Source organism: Diadema antillarum, unplaced genomic scaffold, assembly GCF_040938485.1.
Source record: "Diadema antillarum isolate AM-2024a unplaced genomic scaffold, OU_Dant_1.0 seq00001992_RagTag, whole genome shotgun sequence".
Lineage (NCBI taxonomy): Eukaryota > Metazoa > Echinodermata > Echinoidea > Diadematoida > Diadematidae > Diadema > Diadema antillarum.
The window spans coordinates 145,094-168,392 of record NW_027272648.1 but is presented as its reverse complement, the minus strand read 5'-3'; the positions used below and the strand labels follow the sequence as shown (position 1 = coordinate 168,392).

The 23,299-nt window shown below is 37.2% G+C and overlaps 1 protein-coding gene across 1 annotated transcript; it reads right to left on the bottom strand.

The window, feature by feature from the left end:
• Nucleotides 1–1,194: 1,194 nt before the first annotated feature.
• On the bottom strand, nt 1,195–11,996 carry LOC139713518 (uncharacterized). Its single transcript, XM_071625245.1, has 6 exons — nt 11,761–11,996; nt 8,439–8,513; nt 6,524–6,595; nt 5,934–6,033; nt 2,795–3,430; nt 1,195–1,428 (listed from the first exon to the last, which is right to left on the bottom strand). The coding sequence occupies exons 1-6, from the start codon at nt 11,994–11,996 to the stop codon at nt 1,195–1,197; spliced, it is 1,353 nt and encodes a 450-aa protein (XP_071481346.1).
• Nucleotides 11,997–23,299: the final 11,303 nt, after the last annotated feature.

Sequence of the window (23,299 nt, the reverse complement as noted above, 5' to 3'; positions counted from 1 at the left end):
AAAAAATCATTAAGATATCAGAAAACTACATTTCAATACAAATTAAAAACATATAACAATTTGTGGTTTCTGTATCAGCCCCTATAATAAAGGTTTGAAAATATAGGATATTTGCCAACAACTAAAATGTAGAAAGTACAATTTATAACTGAGCAAGAAACAGCAGGGAACATAATTAATTTCATTTGTTCATACACTTGTATAATATTTTAGCACTTTACTTGTGCACAAAATCACTGAGTTTTTGGGTTTTTTTTCTCATTCATGGTGCAATACTACAGGCAGAGGAAATTCCACAAGTGACTCCAAAAGTGTGATTCTTGTAAAGACTGGAGTACCAGCACTCACTCTCACTCCAATTCAATCATTATTCCCTTTTCTCTAATTCTGCTTTTCACTAGAGTGATGTTCGATGCAACCTCAGGTCTAGAGTGTCCAGTACCAAATCTGACCTTGCCTTCAATTTCCGAAGTGTCCCATGACTCCCACATTGACTTCTAAATCTGCCTTCAGTAATGCAGGTTTCACTTCACCATACTAAAAACCTCCTTTCCTGCAAATCTGAAACTGTGAACCCTTAACCATCTCCAGTGCTCCCTGAACCAGAGCTTGTAATTTGTTTGTACCTTCAACTCTACTCTTGTAATCCTGATCTACCATCCCAAACTTTCAATCTGTCTTCCAACACTCTGACTTTACTGAATAACCATTTTTTTTTTCTGTTCCTGGCTCCTGAACCTTCCCAGAATTGCACCTGCAATCTCCCTACCTACCTAACCTGCCTTCAAGTCAGTTCTGATCTACTCCAATTAATATTGGGCTTTCACTATCAATGACATATCCTCCTTGATGTTGAGTCAGCCTTCCCTAGTACTGATGTCTCCTTTCTCTATCCCCAATCTGCCTTCCCATGCTCTCACTATACCCCTTCTCTGTTTCCAGCTCTATGAGGCTTCCCAAAGACTGTCACCTGCCTTCTCCTTTCATCAAAAGTCAAACTTGGTATCCCCCAACTCAGATTTGGCTTTCACCAATGATACCAATGATGACTGAAAATTCCCTGATGTCGAGTCAACCTTTCCCAGTAGGCCTATTGATTCCACATTCCCTATTTCTGATTCCACCGTCTCAAACTCCAATTTTACCCTCCTTGACCTGTCTGACCTTGGCACCATCTTTCTCCCAAGGGACTGATCACTCTGCTGTCTTTCTCAAGTGAGATTCTGCCTTCATCTGGAGTTTGTTTAGGAGGCCGCCTGTGATCTGGTTGAGCCGGGAGCGCCTCATTTGATTGGGCACCTTGAACGCTGCTGAGCTACCATCTTCAATGAGTAGCAGGTTATCCTCTGTTGACTGTCCAGTGTCATCTGCTCCCAAGGACATGCTAGCTTTGTCTCCACACTGCTTTAATAGTGCATTCCTCTTGACCTGTATAGTTAAAGGAAGAAAAGTAGTAGGTTGAAAAAAGGTGAGCACCACAGAAACTGAAGAAAATTAGTATTTAGGGAGCAATGTTAAAGTGATTTGCTTTCAGGTTTCACTTGAGGTCAGTTGAAAGCATCAAACTATTAAAAATGCAGTAGACTAGAAAATCACTGAGAGCACAAACCTCCACTAAGCAGCTACTTCCATCGATGATCGTGCACTTCAATATTGTTCACCCATACGTATGCATGCTGAAAAATCACCCAATTTCCCCATAGAAGCCTTTTTAAACAAACCCTCAGCTGTGTGGCACGCCTTGCCCTAGCAGAAACTAGAGCACACACTTTAGTGTGCGTCTGAAAACTTCAAAAATGCGCAGCTTGAAACTCCAAGTTCATTTACCCTACCTGCCAAAATATCGAAAATCCTTCATAAATCTATAAAAATTTCCGGATTGAACTACCAAAAAGAACTTTACCTGATAAAGCATTGTAAAGTAGCATTGTGGTTTACTCTCCGACAACTTTTTACAGCTTTGTGCCATGACAACCAAATTCACATCTTATTTACATCACCTGAAGATATATAATTCACGTTGGAATACTGGAGGGTTCTGACAAGGTGAAAGGTCGAAATGTCGATGAACTCCCCTGATTTAAGCTTCATATTATTGTGTGCTCTCAATATACTTTCCAACAATTTTGAGCAAGGACCACCAAACTCACACCTCAGTTACCCTACAGATTGAATTAAAATGTGTCAGACAAGATCACAGGTCAAAGGGGGCCAATGAACTGACACCGAAAAAATCTATAATCACAAATTGTGATATACGGGTGAGACATCTCTTGTTTTTTGCCTTGTCCAATGGGTGAACACAGTACAGTAAAGGTTAAATCATCATAAATTCTTCACTATACTGAATTGTCTGATTTCAAACAAAATTTTAACCAACCTTATCCTCATGCTTCATGGCCTTCACTTAAACACAAGTCCCTTTGAAGTAAAGTCCCCCTGATGGAACACATTCTAACTCGTATAATCAGTGAAAATTCCTTTGATATTCTCAACCTAGAGGCTTAGAAGCCCTTACTTTAGATTTGAGAGAACACATTCATTATGTCATGCTTTTTTTTTAAGTTCATGCTGAAAATACATTGAATGTATAACTACTAAAATTCTTATTAATGTAACATATACAGTTGTGATTTTTGCATACATGGGGCACTCTTTGGAATATTTCTCTGCTCTACTGCTGTTGTGCATGGTTTAGCAATTGATATGATCTGTAATGTCACAGTACACATTGAATATACATTTCCTGATGGAGTGTTTCCTCTTAGCCTGCTGGAGAAATCTATTTACTTACACTATTTGCCACTTCACTGCTCTCTTGAATGCTGGGTGGCAAAGACTCAGAACTCTCACAGGGGCTGTCTTGGAATATGTCCTTTTCAGATCTGCCATTTTGCGATTGGTCATAAACAGTCTGGCTAACTGATTGGGGCAAGGCATGGAATAATGGCTCAGTCTCTGTTGAGACTATGGCAGGAATGACATTAATATGGTCCTCGCTTACACCGGCAACACTCATGGCTGGTACCAGCAGGACTTCATTCTGGTGTCCCGTGCCATCGTTTGGTTGCTGGACTATGCCCATCAGATGCGTTGTAGCCTGGCCCTCGCTTCCATCTTGGTAGCTTGTAACAAACAAGGCCTCGCTGTCCCCGCCTACAGTGCTGGTGTGGCTGATTACAGAGGGCTGCACCGACGAATCTCGAGCCCCCTGGATGGCCTGGCATGACTGTTGGAGGACTCTGGAAAAAGTAAGACGAGCAGACTGAACAGAGGGCAGTCCCCCAACCACTGTGGGACTCTCTGCTGGGAGGCTGACCCCTGCACCAGCCATCCATGCATCTGGATGGGTCAGTCTTTGGTCAAAGCTAGAGATTATGCTGGGAAGGCCAAGATCCTCTGGCCTTTTGTGCTTCCTTGGACGGCCTCTCTGAAATGCAATCAAAAAGGGACTTCAATTTTCCTCCAACATTCCAGTTGCAAATGTGGATGAAAGCAACTCTGTGACAATACCATTATAGTGGGATCTGCTTGTGCTTAAAATATCCAATTGTAGGGGCGGATCCAGGAATTCCTTAAAGAGGGGGCGCCTTTACATAATTAAAGGGGAACATGCACACCCCCCCCCCCCATTTTTTTCTTTTTCTTTTTTATGTTTAAACAAAAATGAAAGGGGATGCATGCTTGGTGCACGCCCCCTAGATCTGCCACTGCATCATAACTTGGTGTTTCTTACTGCAGAAACAATGCAACATTATCTGGTCTATATGGCTCATGCTTCAAGCAAAATTGTAGTTAGTTGCTCATGCATCTCTCAAGCATGAGTCTAGGGCAATTATTCCATGGGCAATTACCCCAGACCCTTCCCCTGGCCCTAATCCTAATCCTAATCCATGAGTATCTTTTCAGGTAGAATGAGCACTTTATAAGAGTCTCTATTATCATTATCATTATTAGTCCTGAACATACATTGTAATCCTAACCCTAATCTTTACCCTAACCTAACCACTAACCAGTATTTAGCCGGGTTTTTTTTTTTTTTTTTTTTTTTTTTTTTTTGGGGGGGGGGGGGCAATTACCCTGATCTGCTCAAGCATTTCCTTGACAGTGTACATACAGCTATGCCATTCAGTGGCAGAATTCAAGGAGTCATATTCTGAATATTACTGCCTGCAGACCGTATAGATGTATTAAAAGATATAGCTATGGATCAAGCTTTAGGGAGACAATGTGTCTAGATAAGCAATGTCGGCATTAAAATATGCTATTGAATGCAATGATAACATACCGCAGTTAAAAATATCACTGAAGGTGATTAATACCCCCGCCCCGTGACGACAGTCTTACCCAAGGAATGATCTTTCCTTGATCTTCTGCCATTTAAATGCCGTTACCATGGCAATGCAGCTTCCGACACGTCTGAAAAATATGTCTTGCACATCTTCCCACCAAGACTATTGTGTGTGCCACATTTCATAAGCTTTTGTCAAAAACTGAGGAAGTAGTTCAATCCACAAGATCTTTCCTTGATCTTCCGCCATTAATATGCCGTTACCATGGCAACGCAGCTTCCGACACATCAAAAAAATGTCTTGCACATCTTCCCACCAAGACCAATGTGTGTGCCACATTTCATGAGCTTCAGTCGAATACAGAGGAAGTAGTTCAATCCGCAAGATCTTTCCTTGATCTTCTGCCATTTATATGCCGTTACCATGGCAACGCAGCTTCCGACACGTCCGAAAAATATGTCTTCCACATCTTCCCACCAAGATCAAGGTGTGTGCCACATTTCATAAGCTTTGGTCAAAAAACTGAGGAAGTAGTTAAATCCGCAAGATCTTTCCTTGATCTTCTGCCATTAATATGCCGTTACCATGGCAACGTACTTTCGGGTACTGTCAAAAAATGCGTCTTGCACATCTACAACCAAAGGCACACATCTGTACCAAGTTTCATGGAAATTGGGCAAAAACTGAGGAAGTAGTTTGCAACACAAAATTTTCCATCATTTTGGCTCATAATATGTGAGCTGTTACCATGGCAACATACTTTTTGTCACTGTCAAGAAATGTGTCATGCTGACCTATATCCTAAGACAAACATTCAATATGAATTCCATGAGAATTGGAAGAACACTGATGAAGCAGTTTTGCCATGAAGCATTTTGCCCTATATTTTACCAATAACATGCCGTTACCATGGCAACGCACTTTTTGCCACTGCAGAAATATGTGTCTTGCACATTAACATATTCAGATGAACATCTGTACCTAATTTCATAAAAATTGATCAAAAACTGTGGGAGGAGTTCGCGACGCAAGATTTGTACCCATTTTTGCCCATAATATGCCGTTACCATGGCAACGTACTTTTGGGTACTGTCAAAAAATACGTCTTGCACATCTACAACCCAAGGCACACATCTGTGCCAAGTTTTATGGGAATCGGTTGAAAACTGCTGTAGTTCACGACGCAAGATTTGCAACGGACCGACCGCCCGCCCGACCGACCGACCGCCCGACCGCCCGACCGACCGCCCGACCGACCGCCCGACCGCCCGACCGACCGCCCGACCGTCCGCCCGACCGTCCGCTGATTCCTATATACCCCCTTCAAACTTCGTTTGGCGGGGGTATAAAAAAAAAAAAAAAAAATGTTGAGGAGACACAAATTCTCTCAAGCTTGATCCATAGTTACATAGAAAGAAAAAAACATATAATATACATACATACATACATACATACATACATAAATACATATTATTCCCTCATTTTTCTCTTCATTCCATGACAAAAGAACAAGTTTGAAGATGAGAAAGAGGATGAAAATTCAGAAAAAAAAGAAAGAAATGGAAGTTCTCATGCTAGACACTGGGATTAAAAACTGAACACAAAGGAAGATTGAAATATATTCAGCATGTCAAAAGATACCTTTTTCTTCTTTGGTACCTCTGGGAAATTGGCTGGAATGAAAGTTAGAGGTAACTGGTCCTCAGGGACTCCCTGAGCAGGCACTCTTGGGACTGCTTTCCTGTGATAAAAAGAGACATACATGCCACTTAGAGAGAACTACCACTCTATCTTAAAGTTTATATCTATTTCAGAGTTAAGTTTCAGAAAAAGAAATGACATAGATTCTTACTGAGCTGTAGATTTACAAGCCTTACTTATATACACATTGAATAATCCTGACTAAATTTCTTCCTTTTTCATCTGTATTCAAGAAAGTTATGATTAGTCAACTAATAATTGATTTTTTAATTACATCCTTCTCATCAAATTCTATTAAAGTCTGAAGAATTACTGATTAGGATGTGAAGCTAAGGAGCATTATACATGTATATGCTGAATTATTATAGATAGAATAAATTTCTCATTTTCTGGTAACCAATATGGTGTTGTGGAAGAAATGTGACATAATGTGGCGTATTATGGCCAAGCACATTGGAAGTTTGAGAGCTAACAATAAAAATTGGTCGTGCTGGTTACCAAGGAAATTGTACCATTCTTATTACAATTACCACGGTTCTGGAGCTGGAGCAATGCTCTCTTCTTTAGTAAGAGTTGCAGGAGACTCCTGTGCAAATTCTTTGCTGCAAGAGATAACATATGAAAGATTTCCTAGACTCTGCATTTTTTTTTTCATATTATTTAGATTTGTGATGTGCAAAGATATATTGTGTGTGGATTGGTTGATGTGTCAAGAAATGTCACAATATAAGTGAGATGAAGGTGTGATTTCACTGCGATGAATGAAGTGCCATGCAATCATTATTGTTCCTTCAATCGGAATTAAGCTATATAACATGTACCTTGAGACAATACATCTGTATACTTAATGAAATTATAATAAATGCAAACCAAAGGAAATTGACCAGAAATATAGTATACAATATGAATTAAACATGAGCAAAGGAAACTGAATTTCTGATATCATCCAATTTTTCTTTGCTTTTTTACCCGTTTTATTAGTTAAAATTATCTCACTAAATTTGCTAGGAACTCCATATGATTAGGTTCTAATATAAAAGTTGTTTTCTTCTTTTTTGTTTAGGAATTTGTAAATCTCTGAAAAGATCACATTTTTCCATATCATAGACAGAGAAGAAAAAAGAAAGAAATGATTAGCATCTGAATTATCTGGTGAACTTCTTATCTGCTGTGTAAAAGCATAAATATTTAAATATGATTATGAGTGGAAACTCATTCTAGTGAGGAGGTGACTTCATTTGCCTTTAAACCAAAGAGGTACCAGCCAAGTTGACCTACAGTACAGTAGTGTACCTCCTGGCCTTGCCTAAACTGTTTATGATATATCTTGAGCAGAAAATATGAAGACAATATGTTGGTGTCAAGATAAGCAACAATGTAGTACACTCCATATGAGTCTAACAACAGCAGCACAGTTAAGCACATGAACAAGACAATTGATCACTTCTATGTACCCAAATACCACCGTCTTCTATCACTTGCTAACATTCTCTGTTAACATCTGTCCAAATCTATTATATAAAAAAATCCAGTTATAATTCGAAGTCTCTCTTCTACAAATGATCTTCTTTTCATTTTTTTTCATTCAATTTCTTTTCATATATCTCAAGGACAAAATTGATACAACACAGCTGCATTCTATAATCTTGAGCAGAAACAAAAAATGGGCAAAGTTTTCAGTGATACAGTAATGGTGAGTACCAAGGGAAGTTAAAGAAATATGATGGGGCTCAAATAAAAGCAAGAAAGTTCAATCAGTTGCAGGTCCCATTAAATCCTTGGTGTTTTGAAATCGAGCAGAAACAAAAAATGGGCAAAGTTTTCAGTGATACAGTAATGTTGAGTACCAAGGGAAGTTAAAGAAATATGATGGGGCTCAAATAAAAGCAAACCAGTTCAATCAGTTGCAGGTCCCATTAAATACTTGGTGTTTTGAAATCAAGAAGATCAGACAGACAAGATTATTAGCAAAAGAAACCAAAGAGAAAATAGTTTAAAGGGACTGTATAGTACTGGTTGAGGTGGGGATTCATGTTTTGAACATTCCTAAGTGAGATAATGAGAAACCTCTGAATTAAGAAAGAACATGTGATTTCAAGAAGGATTCAACTTTTTGATGAAAATTGGTTTTCAAATGGCTGAGATATCCAAAAAAAGTGATAATAATAAAAGGCGACAGGCCACACCATTTATTAGAATCTCTAAATTGTTTCACCTTGTTTTTGGATATCTCAGCCATTTCAAAACCGACTTTCATCAAATAAACTTTTGATACCCCTTAGAATTGCATGCTCTTTGACATCTCATGGAGTGGTTTCTGAATATCTCGCACAACGTTAAAAGCTAAATCCTCACCTCAACCAGAACTGTACACACCCTTTAAGTTATCACTTCCCTCTTGGGTAAACTTCACTCTCAAGTTTTACCAAGAGTTTATGTGCTTACCTTGAAGTTGTTGATGAACGTTGCTTCCTTGAATCCTCTGCTTCCTGTTTGGGTGGTACCTTTCCATCTTCTTTCCTTTATGATACACACAAGTGAAAGTTTGGAATAACTTTTATAGTATTTGGCTTTCATGCTACACATACTATAGTCACTACATTTTTACTATAACAAAGTAACCATGGGATACCCATTCCACAGAGCCATCAAAACCATGCACTCTGTCCCCAAATTGTCTATCAATATGTAGCTTACATTGATAGGATTCCTGGCAATGCCAGCACATATATATTTAACAATTTAACAGCCTGTATAGAATACATGCTTTGAACAAAGCAATAAAATAGGCAGTACTTTCCTGTGTACATGCCAAAATGATTTGACATTACAGTATAAATGGATGACAGTTGGCACAATTACATAGCACAGGAAGTGGGTATCAGGTGGTATGATAATTGGATGCTTTTGCATAAAAAAAATAAAAAAAACAAAAAAAAAACTGTTGATATACTCCTCCCAAGGCATGTGAGGCCCATCAGTAAAGGGAAATGAAACCCAAATGTATATTATGTACAGGTACATATGGATTGATTATCTGTGGCAATATCTTAAAAACACAGTGAATTTTGAGGGAAGTAGGACAATCTGTTGAAAAATTATGAATTTTGTGCAATGTAAGTTTCCATGCTGCCATCATTGGATGAGAAGACTACAACGTCTTTGGATGTCATGTGTGGATGATGATATATAATATTTCAAGAATTCCACAAAATTAGGTACAAAATTCTTTTTTTTAAAGAGAAAAAGTATGTAATTCCCTCTCTTGATACTTCCATATAATGTTGAGCGTAATATGATTTTGTGTTTCCCCATTTTATGAAAAAGCTAAATCAGGTGCTTTTTATTATGCTATATTAATAAAGATGAAAATATGTTGAATTCTTTTTTATATTTTCTTCAATCATTGTCCAAGCAAACCACCACAAAATGTTGTAGTCTTCTCATCCAGTGATGTTGGCACAAAATATTTAAAGAATTAAGAACTATTGAATAAATTGCAGGGCTGCCAACATTGGAAACTAGTTGAGAGTGAGACTCCCATAGGTCAATGCTGTAATTTAGGAGTCAAAATGAGTGAGATCAATAGAAATGCATCCAAATGAAATAAAGTTTTAGAGTGAGAAAGGACCAAAATGAGTGACTCTCACTCTCAATGCGTGAGAGTTGGCAGCCCTGAAATTGTCTGTGTATTGTATTGTATGTGTTATATTGCTGCATTCACTCAATCCACAAGAGTACGTATGTATAGTGGGATTCATACATGTATGATAAAAGGCCTATGTTTTGATATATTATTATATACAGTGCACTCCTGTTGTAACGAACACAGTTATAATGAAATTCTGGTTACATCAGAGTAAAAATTCAGTCCACTCTTTGATATTTATTGTTTATTTTTTTTAAGGTTATGACGAAATTTCAATGTAGCAAAACATACCTGCCAGTCCCAAGGACTTTGTTATAAAGGGAGTATCTATACATATATATATGGGTGTCATTCTCCAGTAAGTCGATTAAAGTTCACAAAGTTACACTGTATACATAACTATAGAAGATTGTAAAAAAATAATAATAGCTGACGACAATGATGATAAAAACTGGGATCATTATGGATGCCTATAGGCAATTGTTAAGACTAGTTGGAGCTAGTCTTAAAATGCATTTAATGTGCACTATCAGAGCAAAGATCAAAATGCTAATTTGATGCAAAATCGCAAACTTTAGTCATCATGAATGCGTTGCTTATTTGAGGATCTGTCATTAATCCAGCAACTTCAATGTCTTTCATGATTCTGCAACTGACAACCTAAAAAAGGGCTTCAAACAAAAGATAGATTCTAAATCTACCTTACATACAATTATGTATAATACTGAAAATGAATAGCAATAAAAAATTCATAGGCTTTACAATGAATTTAAGCAAGTATCACATTCACAACACAATGTGATTTGAGACCTGATGGGATGAAATGGACATTGGAAATTTATCTACAAATCTAAATCTAGAATATGTAGACCTGTATGTCCTATACCCTGACCCACTCTTCCTGCTGACCCTGTACATGAAACTCTTTCACCCTTTCACCCCCTCCCCCACTTTTTTTTTGTTTTCAACTGTGATCTTTTTATTAATTCCATTTCCTTTGAGAATATAACAATTAAAAAAAATACACACATTCTACATAACATCTGTCATAAATCATGTAAATGTTCCTACAGTTATGAGACATAATCCATAATCCATAAAACAAGAATAATCATTCAATTCATTTTAAGGCAGAAATCAAACAGAAGAAAGAAAATAGAATGAATTATCCGATCATTCCTTTTTAACTACAAAATAAACAAGAAAAATTCATATGCAATTGTAAGCAATTTAGCCAAACACTAAAAAACAGGAAATAAAATTTCTATTATATTAAACACAAAACCACAACACACACACACACACACACATACACACACACACACGCACGCACACACACACACACACACACACAGACGACACGTTCACAGACATGCAAAGGGGCCTATGTACGACACACAGCACTATGCTATCTCTTCAAGATTTTTGTTAGCCGAGTTTATCTGTCCTTTAGTTTGTATTTAGCTTTGAAAACACTTTTATCTGAAAATTTGACATATTAATATTGATAAATCTATGGTGTGCACACTTTCTGGTTCCCACCTCCCTGGTTGGAGGGCTCGAGTGTTGGTAATAAAGTACATGTAGGTCACACTACAGGGGGTCACTGACACGCACTAGCTATGCGAACTTCTCTCACAACAGATAGCTAGTCTCTTCACCTGACCCTGTTATTGTAAGCAGTTTATACACATCGTCACCCTTCGATTAATATAACAGTTATACTAGCTCATTAACTGAACAACGGATACCCTTTAAATTTTTTCCCTAAATGTACAAGAAGGAATGCTTTACGGTGGAGTAAAGTGGAGTTTATGTTCGCCTTCAAACCCATCATGTATAGCGCCAGCGGGTCCGCTCCGCCGTCCAACAGTGTACCATATAGCAGAGCTGCTCCTATTCAGCCACAACAACCTGCGTGAAATTATTTTGACAAAGCATGCTATGCGAGCGATAATTCACAAAAGCCCAGGTTGAATATAGGCACGTAACCCGTGTATACCTCCAGAATTGGAAGTTATTCATCATTTAATGATATCATGACACCAATTCCCAGACCCCTACACCCCGGGTCAGAGATAGGACCACAAAGCGATCCCCCTGAATGAATGTACTCACGACGGCTGGGTAGCGTCGAAGTGGTCCAGTAGCACCCCAGCCAGCTCCCGTGGTGTTACATCTAACTCCGCCGATACTTCTTGCCAGCGCTTCCACACGTCTTTGTCAATGGGTAGTCTGTGAACGGTGCTCTGGTATCTTGCATCGCGAGATTTCTTATTCCTCTTGATGATGATGTCTGTTACGCGTCGCTTTCTTTTGCGTTTTACTCTCGCTGCAGGATAATCGTCTTCCATTTCCGTACGTTGAATGCAGTATCCAGCCTGAAATGTAATTGTGAAAACAGTAGTTTATCGCTTTGAAAGAATCATAAATTCATATGACATTCGTGGCCGGGTTCCCAAACAGCAAATGTAATGTGTGTTGTCGTTCTCTCTCTCTCTCGCCGTTACATATTATGTGTGTTGCGAGTACGTGGTATATTCGACGATACGTGGACGCGTCGACCACGCGGATATATACAAGCCACTTGCGGGTCATCAAAAGGGCAATCTACGATGCAGTGTGACTCACCAAAGCTGACATAAATGCATGAAATGTAACGATCTATAGGTGCTTGAGCGACCAATCTCCCTTTGTGAATCATAATTTTGAATGACGATCGAGAACATCAGTGGCAAGATTACCCATTTCCATGTAGAAATGTAATATCTCGCAGTTAGTGCATTCAATGTACTCTGTGCACACTCAGATATGTACATGCAGGATATATCATTATGTATGAAACAATACCGTGTAATATCATGCGTGCATGAATACTAAATTGTTTTGCAATCAATATTCCAACGTATCGACGGTGCGCGGGGGTGTATGTTGTAATAAAAAAGAGGCGTGGAACCTAATGGGCCTATGATTATATGGCCGCGATAAGAATTATCAGCGTACGATAGATTCGTTGAAAAAAAAAAAAAAAGTGGCTTTAACTGGGAAAGGTATACAGGACTAATCCTGTTACATGGATATACTACGTGATTCTCGATAATATTGGAACACCAGGGCAAACCCAAAAAAAAAAAAGAAAGAAAAGAAAACATATACAAATCCATCGATTACTTTTGAACACAATTTAACCCTATAAAGCCCAAGGGGGCACATTCCCCCCCCCCTACCAGATTTTCATTCGCCACTCCTTCGCCCGCTTAATCCAATTTTAACCAAATTTCCGGGTGACTTTTCCTAAAATCTTATTCCAAACATTTTGATATATAATTTAGCAATATTTGATATTGCTGGTTGCCATGGCAATCATAAACTGACAACCATGTTAGTCAGATTTTGCGTATTTTTCTGTTCCAATTCCAATAAACGATATTATAATGTATGAACTTGGGCGTTTCTTGGCTGAAATTTGCTGAAGAAGGAAGATGTGAAGTAATTATGGCCCTGAAATGTTTTTCCTATTATTTCCTTTGTTTTTCTATGACAACGGCATAAAACAATAGATATAATAGAGATACTTGAAAATAACTGTATTTTCTAAAGACCGCAGTTCTATTTTGTGTCATTTTGATTCCTTCACACAAGTTATACCTCTAGTATCATTTGTTTATCACATTATCAATCTGCAAGCTTAAAATTCCAATATTATGGGAATATGAAATATGATAACTATGCATGTACCTATCCCAGAAATACATCACAGGTCTCATAATGTATTTCTTTATTTTGTTATAAATAGCGCCCCCATGTGGCGACCTTGAGAAATTTCAACCATAAAAAATAATGAGCTTTGACTTGCACATCATTTGTGGCAAATATGAAAAATATTGGTCTATAAGACATATATACTGGGGATAAAGAAGTTATACAGAAAAATCATGTTTTTAGCATATTTCCTATGTATTTCTTTATATTTTGGTAAATAGCGCCCTCTATGGGTGACCTTGAAAAATTTCAAGTATATGTGGTCATATAGAGTACGAGTTGCTCTACCCATGTGCCAAAATATGATGATGAAACATCAAACAATAACAAAGTTTTATAGGGTTAAAGGAAGTGTATCGTTTTGGTTCAGATTAACTCAGGTTTCTAATATTTTGGTGAGATAATGAAAAACCTCTCATGAAACATGAAAATGCCTGTGGTTCAAAGAGGGATTCAATATGTTTATTGATGAAAATAGGTTTTAAAGTTGCTAAGATATCCAAAAAAGAGCATGCCTAATGAAAAGCAGGACCCACCTTTTATTAGGATCGCTTTATTGTTTTACTTTGTTTTGGATGTCTCAGCAATTCCAGAACTGATTTTCATGTAATAAACTTCTGAAAAGCAAATGAATCTAGTGTGCTGAGAACTATAAAGTTGGCCTATAGCGACACAGAAAGTTGCAGTTTAATTGCATTCCATTTAAAGTTTTATTTTAGTAAGGGCATAAATCTCGGGTAAAAGCTTTATAAGATTATGTATAGGCTTACTTTATGATCGACGAAAAATGGACATCATTATGTGAATGGCAATTTTGCAATGATGGTTAGAAAAAGCTTAGATTAACTGATCACCATCATATTAATAAAAAAGACCATTTAACACAGTAACTGTCTGTGATGCAAACTTATACGAATGCTCAATAGCTGCTACATTGTCGACGTGCCTGATTGATGTACAAACTAACTTTTTTCGCTCACTTCTCTCTTTCCACCTCCCTGCTTCTTCCATGCCCAAGGACCAGCAAACAGTAATATAGATTATGATAAACAGGTGCACAGCACTGTCAGGTGTCAATTGATGAACTAATCAGATGTGTTAATTTTGGAATACATTACAAAGTAGTTTGTTTTATATGGTCTGAGATACAAAATACCACAGCCACATAGGCCTATGATAGTTACAAATCCTTATTTGCTCTGCCATTTTAGTTATCTGCATTCGACGCAAGCACGGATTGAAGTAGCGAAGCTCTTGTTTAAAAATGTTGCCTATTAAAGAGAGTGCAGATGAGAATGATTTTTCCTTGCAAGGCTCAAGAGCCCGATGCCTTCATGTTCATAATGCATACAGGCTTGCTATAGTTGCATTAGTATTTACTGATGATCGAATTGAAATGTGTTCCATATCTAGAGGGGATTTACCTTACTGTAAAGTTTCTTTTTATTGGGAAAAGTTTCTTTTCTGAACATGTTCTCACCGCATGGTTTTAATAGTGTGATGTCCGTCAACTGCTGGCCAGAAGTGAAAGCCGCAAGCAAATCACTACAACTTTTTTTATACTTCCTATATGCACGCTCATACAGTATTTTTCAGTGGTGCTCATTTTCATTAGACCTGCTATTCTTTTAATCAGATCAAGATGAATGCACATTGCAAGCATCAGTCTGAAGACAAGGCTATTATAGCACGTCCTCGGGAGGAACGGGAGTGGATGATACAGAACAGTCAACACATGTATACCAATTTAATGATGCACAGGGCAGCAGAGTGCCTGGATCGGTAAGAACTGGAACTGACTCTTAAGTCCATTTCACAGCAGAATATAAAATACAATTGTAGCTACTATTCACTGAAGGCGGTAGCTGGGCAGCATTCATTATGAGCCCAATCGTTAATATTACATGTATATAGAAAAGTTTATTTTAAGAGTTTGTTTGCAAAAACCGATAAGTCCATCAAATGGAGATATTTGCGATTAAAGGTCAAGAAAAATAATGCGAATAATAAGAAAATTTCTGCTTCTTTTGACCATAACTTCAAACTGTACCTTTATATGTAGTGACCAATATATAATTTAAAAGGTATTATTTTGTACTTTATGATATAGACCGTACTTCAAAATCTTCAAAAATGGACTTATCGGTTTTTGCGAACAAACTCTTCATTTATATCATTATCTCGTAGCCCAGGGGCTAAATTGCATATAACATTACAAATACTCTATACAGACAATGTAATACAAACATTCAGACAGTTACAAAATAAAGCATTTACACGTATGATAAAAATGAGTGAGAAAAGATCATAATTACACAAATCTATATGGGTTGAGCAATATCCAATATTTGAAGCGCTTCCGGCTTCCAGATCACGGACGGCCTTCTAAACAGACTCCGGATGAAGGCAGAGCTAGCTCACGAGAGGAAGGCAGCATGCTCCAGAGTCAGCGCCTGAGAAAGATGGAAGCTGGGTCAGTCAGAGGGTGGAGTCAGAGTTTGAGAAGGTCTGGAGGAGTCAGAAACAGGGAAAGTGGAATCAATAGGCTCCTCTGGGGAAGTTTGACTCAACATCAGGGAAATTTAAGTCATCGTATATATCACTGGTGAAAGGCAAATGCGAGTTGGAAAATGTTATATACCAAGTTGGACTCGGGGAAAAGCAAGATAGTGAGTTGACCGTAAGATCGTTGGTCTGTATCTGGTCGTCGGGGATATAACCTATTAAAGTATTACCGGACCCTATATACGTTCCGCGGAGACTGCGTCTGCTTCACGGATCCCCTCCTGTACAGGAGAGCGATAACGTCAAAAAAAATAATACTAATAATAATGATAACGATTCCTCCGGACAGACGTATCTTTCTGTAGTATCTTTTTGTACACTTGTGTAGTATCTTTCTGTCTATTACAGATAGTGAGGAGAAGGTAGATGCAAGTCTCGTAAAGGCCCAGGAGCTGGCAATATAAAAGGGATAAACAGAGTGTTTACAAAGGTAGATTTGGGAATGGAGAAGGTGGAATCAATGTAGTTTCTACTTGGGAACATACTATGTGAATCAATATCAGGGAAGTTGGTCATCAAAGTCGATATCTGAGTTGAGAAGACAAAATATAGGCGAAGTCTGACTTGGGGAAGGTATAAATGAAGCTAATGGGGAGAAGATATTATACGGGTGCAAGTCTTGGAATTGTTCAGGAGCCATAAATAAATAAATAAATAAATAAATGAATATATATATATATATATATATATATATATATATATATACTATATATATACGCATTGTAGTTGTTCCGCGTATTGGCAGTACTAGAAATAGCAATAATAAAGTCACAATTTAATGAATTAAATCAAGATTGGCTATTAATGCATTCCCTGCATTCCTCTGTTGTGACTTTATTATTGCTATATATATATATATATATATATATATAATATACATGCATATAGTATAGTAGTATGCATATAGTAAGAATTTGTCTTAGGAAGGTTCAGGGGGCATTTTGTCCGACAAAGTTGTCGCACAAAGTTGCTCTCAGCCAATCAGATGCAAGGATTTCAGTAGGTTGTAACATTTTGTCAAGAAAAAATGTCCGACCAAAACACTTCATGAAATGCCCTCCAGGAGCCTAAACAGAAAAAAAAAGGTGCAATGCAAGAATGAGCTAAGCGAAATTGAAGAGTTTTGGAAGGTGGGTCAGGATTAGGCCTACATGAGTATAGAATTGAAGATACAGAAAACCAGCGGCTCGGGTTCAGCGAGCGCAAGATTCGAGATTGGTTTAGGGTCTGCAGTTTCAGTGTTGGAAAAAACAAAAAGGTTGTGTGCATGAGGATCAGGGGCGGATCCAGAAATTCCGTAACGGGGTCAAAATCAAAAATTTAAAAAATAAAAAAATGGCGCCACTTCCGGGTTTAATGAGCTGAAAGGCAAAAAGAAGAAGAAAAAAAAGGGGGGGGGGGGGGCTTCAGGGCAATTTTCTCGTTCAACTATATACAATCGAAAATCATAGGGGCGCGCGCCCGGTGCATCAACCCCAACCCCCAACCCCCTCCCCCGCGATCTGGCACTGAGGATGGTGAAGCAAAACCTCTTACACAGTACAATGTATTGGGGAAGACAGATCAAGGAATCAATTAGGGAGACTTCGGGATTTTGGAGGCTGGGAAAGTTTTTAGTAAGGGACACTCAAGATTAAAGGTTACAATAGTCTCTATTTTACAAAGATCGAAAAAAAAAAAGACAGGAAGGGGCACTGGTCTTTACAAGAAATACAGTACATTTGGAGTGCACCTGGGGAATTTGTTCTTCCAAAAGTATTTGACAATGAACGGGAAAAAACACGACATAGTAGAAAGTGAATGGAAAATGATAATTGTCTGTGAGCAAATTAAGTTGATCATCTACCCTTGTTGTTTCTTGCTTAGTGCTACCATTGCTCTCAAATATCAATTTGTTGACAAGCACCCAATATTTCTTAAACCTTAATTGTTTTCATGTCTCTACCAGCAGGTCTACAGGAAATCAAAGAAATTAGCTTCTTAAACACTACACTTGCACACATTATGTAGTACAGAACTACATTGTATTGGTCTTTTGTGCTGTTGACTTTCCTTGCAAGTGAGATTTAATGAAGTGATTCTGTTACTCCTGTCAACCATTGAAAAACACTGTGGGTACTTTTGAACTGTCTGCACTAAAGTGCTTGGTGCGAACTCAAATTTCCCTTAGACTCATAATAGAATATAGACAATTTATATTCATATATATATATATATATATATATATATATAATATATGTATATTCATAATACCTGTATACTATATTAATTACAATACTAGTATAAATCATATGTATCATAAATTGAAATTTACCGATGTCATATACAGTATGAAGTGTATTTGAATAACATGATCGAGTAAATACAGCCTGTATGTAACACTTCCTTCATGTATTTAGATGTAAATATGCACCTACTAATGTCCTGTGTAAATGTAATACAATGTATTGTACTATTGTGCATTGTACACATGTACATGTACAAGATACTACACATTGTCCTGTGTAGTACATATGTACACATATGTAGTAAATGTCTTCACAATTGCTGCCTATGTCTGCCTGTATACATTGTCTACATTTGTTGCATGTACTGCAAAACCACAAAATGTCATGGTGCCAACATTCACAATAAATTATTCTCTCTCTTTCTCTCTACAGCACATGCATTCCCTCCTGCCCCCCCCCCCCCCCACTCTCACTCTTCAATGTTTGTGCACATACCTACACACCCATTCATACTAAATGACACAAATACACAAATAAATTCAGCAGACATGTTACTTTTTTGGCAAGATTGTCTATCTTGTCTCTCAAACAATGTCATGTTAACAACAAAAAGAAAAAAAAAATTATCAACAGGATGAGGCAATACCCAACACATCATGGGAGTACTTACGTACGGCCAGGAAGTTGTTACAAATGTAGGGGGAAAAAAAATTTCCTTTGTATCCATGTCTCTTGCTGCTACAGTATAATACAAAAAATTGCATAAATTGTAAACAAGATTCCTAATACATGCATGTGTGTACTACAGCATTTCCTGGGAACAGCTGTGAACGCTGTCCAGTGTATTTGTAATGTCGCAGGAATATGAACAAAACATAGAAGCTTGAATTTGTCCTACCTGTGTACAGACGTGATTAATGTTGGCACATTCTTATGTACACATACCTGTACAGTATACAATGAACAATGTATTGTACCAGTGTTTACAATAACACTGTGCATTTCATTCCAGAAGGAAGGACTGTACAATATAAATGCTACCACCTTTTTTTTTTTTCATTTAATGGTAAGATGTGCCCTGAAAGACATCATTTACATGTATGTTTATAGATACAAGCTGTGTATGAGGTAATTTTTAGTCAGGTGGGTTGAGTTAGACTGTATCTTTGACACAACTCAACTCCACATGTCATATCAACTGACAGAAACAAAAGGGTATAGCACATTATTAAAACTCCACATAACCCTTTAAAGGCCAATTATTCAAATGTTATCCAAGCCTGTGTGAGCATGTGACACATAAGACATACATAGTAGGCCTACAGTGTACAGTGTACAGGGGAGCCCCTTTATAACAGGTACGCAGATTTATCAATTTTTACCCTGTTGTGATCAGTATGTATAGGCTACCCCTGGAATGCACTAAAACAGAGACCAGCTATTAAAAAGCATTACATATACTAAATGTAATGGAAAATCAAAACTGCCAAATCCATGTTGTTTAAAAATTGGTTCCTCATTGTAAGCAAACTTATAACAGGGTTTCCCTGTACTGTGTGAGCGACACTGGCCATGTGAAAACCTATGACAGCCACTGCATGCTACGTTGTACTAGAAGAAAAATGATACAGTACTGCAACAATACAAACGTACAATGTAGTACAGTTGGCAAGAAAAACTAGTCCTCTCATGGCTTATATACTTCACCAACTTTTATTTGTTTGAATAAATTCAAACAGAGTATATCCTCAGCATCCAATTATCCCCAATGTCATAACACTATAACTTTTCACACAGAAGAGGGGCTGTAGGTGGTATTCATAAAAACAAACAAACAAGAAAACCATGTGGCACATAATTAAAACACTATTTACAAATCACTGGGAGAGTTGTGATGTAATGGCACATTTGTCTTGAATTGAAAACACAACTGTCATACATGTCTGCAACTGAACTGTTTGGTAAAAACTGGTAAAAACTTTTAACTCTTACAATTTCAAAATGGCTTTGTACTACGTACATTTCCAGGATATGTCCACTGCTTTGTGTTACAATATGTACTTTCTTTTCATTGAAATGACTCATTTATTCAGAAGAAATCCCTTTTATTACGAGAATAACTATGAACAGCATTTTAGTGGTGCATTAAATTTGTCAGCCTTTTCATTTCTAATACACGTTTTGTACCATGTACATGAATACATATCTGAATAATTTATGTATGAGGTAAATTATTTGAAATGAGTATGAGCAATTACGTCATGAATATAACAAATCATTTTTTTTTAATCATTGCTCAATCTAAGAGCAACTGACACTCTAACCAACTGTCAGTACAGTTTATAAAGTGTCAAATCAAACATTGTATTCATCTTGAAAACCCCTAAACAAATTTTACTTGGGAAGAGTAGAAGATGGGGTACAATCCAATAAGTTAACATGACAGATTTGTGATGTATGTTGATTAACAAACCACAGAAACCATCAATTTTGCCATATCTGGGGGGTAAACTTCACATAATATACCGCAGTTTATTGTACATAATACATAATTGTACGGTACGTGTATTTCCTTGTATTGGATATGCATGAAAAATATGATCACAAAATTCATGAAGATGAACAATACAAACACAGAATTACTTTCAAATGATTCAAGTAACACTGTAATGTTAACTACATGTACAAAAAAAAAAAAAAAACAAAGCTTTATTTGGCATACTCTTGACTGAGTGATCAATCTTCTTGAATGTCCATAATTGTATACATGGGAATCAGGAGAAAGGGAACTTACAGGCAGCAGATGAAAAGTGTCGTTGCGAAACAGGTTAAACGTCACTTTAAAACATCTTAAAGTCCATCACCAAAGACAGAAAAATTAAACTTTTTAGTGATTTCTTACTTGTTATATAACAAGGAATATTCTTGAAAGTATGGATAAAAGCATTCCATACTTTACTATTTTCATTGCATAATATATTGTAATATCTCATACAAACAAATAATGGAATTATTGAGTAACAAATTTTGTGATCAGACACATCATTACTGTTTACATTCATCTTGTCTTTCTCTGAGATGCAATGGCACATCATGATCAAAAAGGTTTTATACACAAGACAGGTGAAACAAAACAGAGAATGACAAGAGAATGGCAATGCCAGTAAGGTAACACGATGATGTCATGACCTCAAAAGTTTACTTTCCTGACATAAAGCATTTGCACCATCTGTTTAAATCCTTGTTTTGTTTGAACACCTCAGCAGTGATGATTAGCACACGGAAAAAAGTTGTGTAATCATCTGGTAAAGAATTCATATTTTCATAGTAGTTTTATGCATGGACCAACTGAGTGAGATGTGAGGTTATGACATCATCACTTTAGTGATCACAGTTTGCCATCGCACAAAACCTCCAGGGTCAATGCACTTAGACTGGGGTCAGTGGCAGGATAACAGGCAACAAGAATCCTGAAATTTCATAGTAACCATTGGCCATAATTCACGGAGGTGGTACAATCTTCTCCATGGTTCAAACCATGGACAAAGACCATGGGGCGCTAAGTGTCGCATGGACTATTTTGTTATGAAATCAGTCATTTTGTTGAGGAAATGATTATTTTGTAATGAAATTACAACATTTTGCAAAATAAACATTTCGTCGATTAAATGATAATTTTGTTAACAAAATGGTCATTTTGTTGACGAAATGATTATTTTGCAACGAAATGACATTTCGTAATGAAATGACTGATTTTCTAACGAAATATTCAATGCGACACTTGGCGCCGCATGGTCGTTGTCAATGGTTTAAACCACGGACAAGATTGTACCACCTTCATGAATTCGTGCCATTGTGTTGAGGAGTTTTGAATACCTGGTACTACCAACAATCTGTAATTACATTGTAGTCATATGTCAATAGCAAGAATGGAACATGTGCATAATGTTTTATCATATCTATCAAATGTACGTGGCACAAATATGCGTATCAACGAATAGAACCAACAAAGAACCAGAAAGCTAGCCACCATTATATCTTCTATAAATGTTGTATTACTATAGTTCAGTCAGTACTAGGGAACCCCTTTTCTCTGAATTGTAGTATTTGAAGCTGCCAGAAAAAAAAAAATGTAATTATGTAAAAGTTCGCAGCATAAAAACAAAATTTGTAATGGGCATATATTCCATGCAATATGAAAAGTTTACAGGTTTTCTACGCACAGCGCAGTAGCAATAAATCTCCACTTATAACACAGTTAGAATACTCGAGTCTCTTTGATTAACTTTACTGCACCATACAGCAGATATGATACATTTTCACCCATTTGTGTACAAAACAGTCAAAACTGGAAGGCATCAAGGTACATGAGTTCTGTACAATAAAAATGATACATTCAAAAAATACAGTATACAGCAAGAAACTACCAAGTTTGTATAATGCATCATATGTACATATCATCACATCCCGCCAGTTACCCCAGAGGGCAATCACTCCCCGGCTAAATACTGGTTAGTGGTAAGGGTAGAATAATGATTAAGGTTGGGTTAGGATTAAGTTTAGGGTTAGGTTTAGGGTTAGGGTTAGGAATTTGGGTTACAGTTAGGATTAAGTTCAGGATTAGGATTAAAATTAGGATTAGGATTAGAATAAGGGCCAGGGGAAGGGTATGAGGTAATTGCCCTAGACACATCCATGTAATACAGCATATTTATTTTTATGACAAATGGGCAGCAATAACTTTGACTACACATATAGCAAGGTAGGTAAAAGTTTGATGTTGTTGTTGTTGTTGTTCTTGTAGCTTTGATTCATATCGGCATCAGAATGGCTTAAAGCTACATTGTACATCCTTATCATACATCTTCACTTTAAACAGAACTTTTAGCCAGTATACTACATTATCACTATTCATAAGAACAGTATTCAGCTCCCTGTATTATGGGAATCCATTTAATGGCATCTACAGCTTCATGTGAAAACTACTGAAAAAAGAAAGAAAGAAAGAAAGAAAAAACAAAAAGAAATCCCATTAAATCGATCGCCCTCTCTAGTTGGCACTTCACTGGATCATAGGGAGAGATCTGCCGGCATACATTGTG

What these genes read in the sequence shown, in the direction of transcription:
- LOC139713518 (XM_071625245.1), bottom strand. Translation starts at nt 11,996, where the DNA reads ATGGAAGACGATTATCCTGCAGCGAGAGTAAAACGCAAAAGAAAGCGA. An exon ending in CGTTCATCAACAACTTCAAG is followed by an intron (nt 6,596 to 8,438) that starts GTAAGCACATAA and finishes TATCTCTTGCAG; the next exon opens with CAAAGAATTTGCACAGGAGT. An exon ending in GCTCCAGCTCCAGAACCGTG is followed by an intron (nt 6,034 to 6,523) that starts GTAATTGTAATA and finishes TTTTTATCACAG; the next exon opens with GAAAGCAGTCCCAAGAGTGC.